Source organism: Epinephelus moara, chromosome 3 (assembly GCF_006386435.1).
Source record: "Epinephelus moara isolate mb chromosome 3, YSFRI_EMoa_1.0, whole genome shotgun sequence".
In the NCBI taxonomy this organism is placed as follows: Eukaryota; Metazoa; Chordata; class Actinopteri; order Perciformes; family Serranidae; genus Epinephelus; species Epinephelus moara.
In genome coordinates, this window is record NC_065508.1 from 2,415,740 (window position 1) to 2,424,297 (window position 8,558).

Consider the following 8,558-nt stretch of genomic DNA (forward strand, 5'->3'; position numbering starts at 1 on the left):
CCGACAGTGACGTTACTCACGGTGCATCGTTTGTTCGTAAAAATCTTCATATTGATTTGAGGACAGTGACACGAGTGGGTCGCTCGTCTTGTTGTTAAACATACTGTCAAATTATATTTACTGTCTGTCACATGTGCACAGTCGTATTGAGTTGAATCGTGCTAGCATTATGTTAGCTTTCTGGCTAATAGCTGAGCCAGATATCTCCTGTTGCAAAGTCGTCCAAGTATCTACGGTTCGTCTTATTTACTGGAGTCGTTTACAACGTTTCCATTGCATAAGAACGTTATGGGATAGTAATCAGTGTTGCAGGTATTAGGTAAACCCTCAGGTGTTACCAGGGAAACTGAGTTATGGCTTGTGAAAACCTAAGATTTCGACTTTTCTTTGGTAAGTGACGATGGTGTAAATGGGGTCCATTATCTGGAATTAATGGCCAACGGGAAGGTGTGAACCATTTGACGTGCAGCAGAGGTAATGGACACCACATCAGGCATTATCCCGTACATAATGTGTTATTTCTGACACACTCTGGATCACCATGAACATTTTTCCATTGTGTCTACCTTTTCACCTCATTTTCTCATCTCCTGGCACAAATGGACTTCCATACCAACATTAAAGCAGCACGTCTGTGTAAGTTATAGTAAACTCTGCAATAATACTTGTGTGACATAAAGTAGCATAAACCTGCAGTGGAACAAACATATTCCTCTGATTGATAAATGACAGTAGATTCATTTCTTCAGTGACAGTTTATGTTTGTTTTTTTTTACATGTAAAAAAAGATGAAAGTCCAATAGATGAATATAAACCTGCTTTTATTAAGGAAATGTAATAAAATCCTTTGTACATGACCTCTCCACAGAGGTTCATTGTGTCCATACATGCAACTCTCATGGTTGAGGTACTGTTACAAATGAACTGGAAAAACTAAAACCAAACCGGATCAAATGTCGTTATGAGACTAACTAAACCAGGGTCCATTTTGAGTTGCAGTTTGGTCAAACTATCACCAAGTTCACATGCACTTTATCCGGGGAGAAAAGGATGAGAAAGTCTGATATACTAAACAAATGTAGGCGTACATGGTTTGTAGCATTTGTAGGATTTTTTTCCTTCAGTTTATAAAAAGTTCACTTATACAAACAGACAAACGTTTTCATTTGTAGCTCTTTCCTGAATGTACAGTCCACCTTCTGCATAATGCATAGACACAGAAAGCTCATCACAACCAAAGAAGCTATGGTGTGTTATCATTTACCAAAAATGTTGAGTTCACAGCTGCAGATACTGCATTTACATGAGAACGGCTTCTAAGTGTGTACAAAGTGTAAACCATAAGCTCAGTTAAACCATTTGAATATGCTGTCACATAAAAAGGGGTCACTCTCATAGTCTCTAAAGGATTTATAATGCTTTTGATTTTAACAATATGGCACTAAGTGATTAAAAGCGGACCTCATTTCAATAAAAAACCTTTTTTTCCAAATGGTGGCAGTTGAATCAAATGCAGTCTCACATGGTTGATTTAAAACAAGCATCTAAGTGAATACAGTCAGTTGTATACGATGTCCAACAGGCTCTGAAAATGACGCCACCTAAGCAGCTTCAGGTGACCTCTACTTTCATATTATTGATATTTTCTGAGTAAAAACAGGGGTACAATGTTGTCACTTTAATTGATGCTTAACCCTATCGACTGATGCTTGTCCTAAATATCATGAAACTGAAAATAGTCTTATAGTAAAACAAGAAAATGACTTTACTTCACTAAATATAACATTTATCCAACTTAAGATTTCACCACAAAAATATGTCTGTAAAATGACTTAATAAGTACTCCCGGATGTTTTGATTGCAAATCATGGCTTTTTTTTCTTTTTCATCAAAATAGAAAACAACAGAAATTTCAACAGTTCATCTAATTGTCATTTGAAGCAATTCTTTTTGCCCTATAGATCCACAGATTTTGTTGTTGTTGTTGTTTTCAAGTGAATACAATTTTAATTGCATTGCCATGACGCCGAAATGCTCCATAAGGCACTACAAGAGGCAAATCTCATGTTTCCAGAAGCAAAAGTTCTGTTGCGTCATTGCCCTCTGTTAGTGTGACGGGCCTCACAACCCAGAATGAGCACTTGTTGACTTGTAGGCTTGAGTCCAAGCTGATGACAAAGAAGGCTGTTGCCTCTAGGATGCCAGCCTCGGGGTGTCGGGGTCACACAGAGTGGCTGTTACCATCCAGACGCACCAGTGGGAATCGACATATTTCACTTCTGCAGAGGAGATGTGCAAAGGATAACAATCACATGAAAAAGCTGCCACGACACTGTGAATCATCTCTGGCTGCTTTGTTCAACTCAAAAATATCATTTCCCCTGCTGCCTCAGACAGATTAATTGAACTCAAAGGGAATACTGCACCCACAGAGTGACCTTTTGTATGTTAATAACTTATCTTGTGTATCCTGTGCTCTTGATGAATGGAAGGAAATGATGTCTGCATTTAACAACAGAAAAACTATATCAAACCATCAGTTTACAAACACTCACACAACTTGAGCAGTATAATCCAAGTCTCATTTATCCAGTCGTATGCTCAGTACTTCCCAGACACACACATTTTAGCCAAAATCTCACTTTTTAAAACAATTCCAAACACAAAAAGTGCGCACAGATAGTGCATACATTTGACTTCTGCTCATGCATTCTCTTGCACACATGTGACTGTGTGCGCTGCACATTCATGGGTGTGACTTTTTTTACGGAATTGTTTTAAAAGGTTTTAGCAAAAATGCATGTTTAGGAAGTACTTTGCGTAAGACTGCATACATGAGACTTTTAAATTGATGTTTTAATATAGTTTTGCTGTTATTAAACATGGTCCCCTTTTACCTCAATTAATCAAGAATGTTTTTTGGTTTCTTCAATCACCATTAAAGCATGAGAGAAAGACAAATTTGTCTTCACGAATTCAAAGTTACACAGGATGAGTATTCCTTTTAAGTAGAATAGTTGGTAACACTTTACTTGAAGGTGTCTACATAAGAGTGACATGACACTGTCATAACTATGACATGACACGGTCATGAACCTGTCATGAACATTATGTACATGTCATAAACGTTTATGACTGCTGTCATTAAGTGTCATTCGGTTTTTGTAATGACAAGCTGACATTGTTTGGGTTGTCTTGATTATGACAACTTGACATTAATCAAAGTGACATTACCAGAAGATGCACCTCTTTTTGAGTTAATGACAAGATGGCATAATGATTGATACAAAGACAACTTCTGGTAATGTCACTTTGATTAATATCAAGTTGTCATAATAAGGACACCCCAAACAATGTCAACTTGTCATGACAAAGACAACTTCTGGTAATGTCACTTTGATTAATGTCAAGTTGTCATACTTAAGACAACCCAAACAATGTCAACTTGTTATGACAAAGACAACTTCTGGTAATGTCACTTTGATTAATGTCAAGTTGTCATACTTACAATGTCAACTTGTTATGACAAAGACAAACGTTTATGACATGTACATAATGTTCATGACAGGTTCATGACTGTGTCATGCCATAGTTATGACATGTCACTCTTATGTAGACACCTTCAAGTAAAGTGTTACCCAATAATTAGTTCAAAGTTGGTTCATGAGTTGTGAAAATGAGTTAAGTTAGCTGAACTTAAGATAACAAGTCCACTAAACTCAAAATATTAAGTTCAATTAACACACATCAGAATAGATCGTGAGTGCACTGGGGTAGGGACTGACTTTGATACTAACACTCATCATGGTTTGCACTGTTTTCATTATCATGAAAAGAAACAACCATAACTTCAGTTAACAGGTATTAAAGACAAACAGCACGTTTCCAAACAGTGGGATCTCTGAGAGTTTTAAATCTCAAACAAGGCATGCTGGGAAGTCTGTTCATGTGCTCATCATGTTGCGTGAGCTCTCAGCTGTACATTCATTCACCTCATCATTTCAAATCATGTTAAACACTAGAAATGAATGTAAAATGAATAAAACATATATTTACATTAAGTTAATGGTGAAAGATCAGCATATTCCACTAGATGGATTTATGATGTAACATATTAAACTTTGGGACGTACCCTTTAGATCTTAACACTCTCTGTCCCGTACACGTTGTAGCCTTCACGGTACGTGGCAAAATTCTGGGTGTTTGCAGGAGGGGCTGGCTTAAAGTTTTGGGCATTCTTTGCCAGCTTCAGTCTTTTGGTTTCTTGCCGTGACTTATAGCAGAACTCTATCAAAGCCACGGTCATAGCCAGGCCAAGCCCTCCGACCAGAATATAGAAGACTCCTGCCACGTTGCTCAGGCTTAGTGCACTTGTCTTGTCCTGGGGGAGGTAGAGACCACTGTTAAGACTTCTTTTACTGGCACTCTGAGGCTGACTTCAAACATCACAATGCACATCCTGCTGCACTATGACTAAACAGTTACTCAGAGGAGGCTGATGCTAATTGTGTCTACAAAACCCTCTGAGATACAGATGCCTGATTTAGCCTATAAAGTGAGGTAAATTGGAACAACTTAAATGTGTCTAGTTCCTCCTCTCAAGTTATTTCTAAGAGCTGGGAAGGTGAATGTAGACAGAGATGCTATCTATCCTGCTTTATGGTCTCTTTACGAGGCCACGTCTAGAGGAAGGCGGTCGTGGTCGTACAGGTCTACAGATTAAACCCTCGATTCACTATCATAGCTGCTCAACTTCAACACACTGCATTTACAATCAAAGTGGCAAGCTGTGGAGGGTGAATTGAACCATTTTGCTGCTATTAAAAGCCAAACATTGATATTGAAATTAATTTATGTGAGGTTTTACCATTTGCATTCTAACCTTTAGGGACATTTTGCAGCCCTAAAGGAAGTAAATTCACATTTTCATATCTAAAAAGTCGTATTTACATTAATTTAAGAAGTGAAACACAAAAAAAAGTTCCTTACTCTGACACTCCCTGGATGAGACCTGACTATTAAATACTATTTGACCACTTTGTGCTCAGATGGTATTTAAAGGTCACTTTGGACTTTGTCAGAATAAGGATGCCTTTGGGAAACTAGCTGGTCATACTGGCGTGAGCAGGTTGCATACAAATGAATAACATCAACGATAAACTAAATTTCAATAAAGGTTTGGATGACTAAATAGCAGTATAATGGTTTCAATTCTATGATTCAACTTTTCAAAAATTTTATGGTATGAGTAAAAAAATAGTGTAATCATGCTGTAATGTTACAAATATTAAATTGTCTACATACAGCAGCAATAAAGTCATGTGTAGTGTGCAAAGAAATTAGACTATGTGTGAAGTAAATGTAGTTTTTAATGTGAGTATTGACACATATATCATGTCCTGATCAATATGTCTGGGAGAATGTATGCTTTAAATGTTTGCATATGAACAGTTAGGTCAAAATGCATTTTTCAATCAGTATAAAAAGACCTGCAGCGACTGACCTTACTTCCCGAGTCCTTGGTTCCACATTCACCCTTATCGTACCACCATTTGTTTTTCAGCTTGTCTAAGATGCCTTGTTCACTGAGTTTCAATACTGCAAGGTTTACAGGAGTTCTTCACGTGGGAAATAACATAAATAACATTTTATTATGTTATTTTATGTTATTAAACTTTTTAAACTACTTTATACTGTGCAAAGCGATAGAGTAGGGTCCTGGCCAACACATTCACAGATAGCAAGCAACACTACAGTATATAAAATGTAAATATATGTATGACCTTTCATAATCCATGACTACCCTAGCATGCCAGACCCCACCTATATCGCTTTGAGTAATCGGCACACACTGATCACAAGAAGAGAAAAAGATTTGAACTTGCAGAATAAAGCAGCTGCTGCATAGCTTTCACAGAATGAAAGAAAACAGAGGCAGTCATTGCTGAGGGCACATTATTTCACTATGGGCAGCCTTTTTGATGTTTAGCAAGGTGGATCTAACAGGAACCCTTTCTTGACTAACAGACAAAACACAGCAGTCCAATTTCATTAACAGCTGTCAGAGGCTAATGTCTCACAAAATCACCCACACAAAGAAACATGGTTATTATGAAGTGTTTCTGAAGCCAGATGGGGTCGAGAAAATTTGGTTGTAAGAGTCTCTAAAGACACTTTTTCTACACCAAATCCCTGATGAGTCACAGATTGAATTTTTTTGTTTTTGTTTTGCAAGACATTAAGTTCAGTTTCATTGACTGATAGATTCCCATGCTTATTTCCTTTCAGAAATAAGATCAGTGTTTGTAATCCAACATCATGAAATATATTGTATTCACCACTGTTGTACAGACTACAAATCCTGTTCTGACTATTCATTTAAAAACAAAAAACATGAAGAAGTCATGCATGATGTTAAGTGGATGATCTGCAGTCCTGTTCTCCAGGCAGAGCTCTTTGAAAGGCAAAGTTATGATGATTTAGTTCAAGTGTTAAAAACTTAGACGCATGAATTTAAATAACAAACTAATTCCTGTGACGCAGCCTCGTCAGTGTCGCTGCCTTTTCTTGGCAGAGGAGCAGAGAGATCTGAACATAAACTCTGAACTAAACGCTTGTTACACTTTATGAATCGAGCCGGATGCAGGGAAGATCCTACACACAGTGATTTATAATTATATTTTCTGGACAATGAGACTTTTTTGGATGCGTAATCTCTGTGTGATGCAATTTAGAGACACAAAAAAGCTTTCAAGTGAGCTGTTTTCCTCTAATTTTTCACAGTAATGCTGTTTAAGGGGAACACATTCATCACAATAGAAAGCACTTTTAAAGTTAATTATGAATGAGCATATATTGACTTTTATCTTGCCTTCTTTTACTCTCTGTGACACACGACTCTGACCTTTCACCTCCCGAACAGAGAATAAAATCTGACAACAGTAATTGATTCTGTCTCAAATTTACCTCATACTGCATTGTTTTTCTCAGTGTCTTATCTTTCCATCACATAAAAATAACTACAGCTGGTTAAAGGTTATGATTGGTTGTGATCGGATAATCTGTCACACAGGATTGTGGGTAGGATGATTTACTCTACTGACTTGTCTTTTCTCCTCATTATAAATTACACATCTATATTCTTTCTGCTCTAACAGTTAAAAAAAAAGCTGCAACAACCTGCTGGTCATCTGATAAAGACCTCACACACACCACCAGGTGGTGGCCATGGACTTTTAATAATACTCTGATGAGCACTGTTTAGAGACAATCATATGTTTCCCTGTATCTTTTCTCATCTGAAAACCTAAATAGCAAAATGTCATCCACATATACCACACATTGTGCACAGACATAGAGTATAGCAGTGGCTGCAGTGACGCATTTGATTAATGGTTTTACACTGGACTTTGGATCATACGTGTGTGGATGAAATTTACCTTTCGTCACCAAAGATATAAACTAAAAATGAAGAGCTAATGCTGGAGCCTGACAGAGCAATGAAAGGGGCTTCATAGGGGTGAAAAAAAAACACGCTTGTGAAAAACACTAAGTGACAGTAACAGAGAGAAACAGAAAAAAACTGTTCATCTGTTTCCCTCTGAGTCCCTAATCAGCCAGGTTTGTAATTATTTGTCCCAGGGACATAACATCACAGTATTAAAGTATTTCTGCTCTATTGCCCGTTACAGTGTGGTCTGTGTTGGCAAATAACTCCCCCTGTCATTTACTGTCAAAGAGCTGTCCCAAACCTCTGATGTAATCGCAGTTTACAGCTCCACAGAGTGAACTCTGATAAAACAGGTGATTTATCAGGCCCGAGCTGACTCACATTTACAGTACACTGAGAGCATTTCCACCATAAACAGCTCCATTTAAAGCAAGAACTAAGAATGATAATAATGTGCTGCTGCTAATTGAATTTCTACAGCTTCATTATACAATCAGATAGAAAATGATATGAAATGAAGCGAACGAAAACAAGTCGATCGGGAGATGTAGTAACACTTGAATTGAACTCTTAATTGAATTACGGTCCACAGCTCAGAGCCACTGAGCCCACAAAACCCACAAGTTATACTGAACAGTCGGTCACACACAGGATGCATGTGGATGTGTCTGTCAAGAGAACTTCCTCCTTTCAGTTTGGTGCATCATCCCTCAGTTTATATAGCTTTTGCATCAAAACTCATAGTTTAAATACAAATTAAATTATAAAATAATATAAAAAAACATATACACACACCAAAAAACATAAGAATGAAAAGGCCTACATTTAATTATTTTTCAGAGTTTATAGTTTTATATTGAAAAATGGCAAAGCCAACCTAAAGGCCACTCGAAAAAATGTTTATAATCTTACTATATAATGACGAACACTCTGTCTGTGTGTGTGTTCCACGTTTTTCTCCTCACTGACTTGGTCAATCCATGTGAAATTTGGCACAGTGGTAGAGGGTCATGGGAGGATGCCAATGAAGCAATATTACATCAATTGGCCAAAGGGGGGCGCTATAGCAACCAACTGAAATGTCAAACTTTGAATGGGCATATCTCAT

At 37.4% G+C, this 8,558-nt stretch overlaps 1 protein-coding gene across 1 annotated transcript in view; it reads right to left on the minus strand.

Moving 5' to 3' along the window:
* Positions 1 to 824: 824 nt before the first annotated feature.
* LOC126387996 (glutamate receptor 3-like) overlaps positions 825 to 8,558 on the minus strand; it is a 93,804-nt gene continuing 86,070 nt past the window's right edge. The window contains exons 15-16 of the mRNA XM_050040867.1: positions 4,133 to 4,381; positions 825 to 2,279 (exon numbers count right to left, since the gene is read on the minus strand). Coding sequence (XP_049896824.1) covers positions 4,136 to 4,381 — 246 coding nt within the window. The 3' untranslated portion in view covers positions 825 to 2,279; positions 4,133 to 4,135. The remainder of the gene's footprint in view (positions 2,280 to 4,132; positions 4,382 to 8,558) is intronic.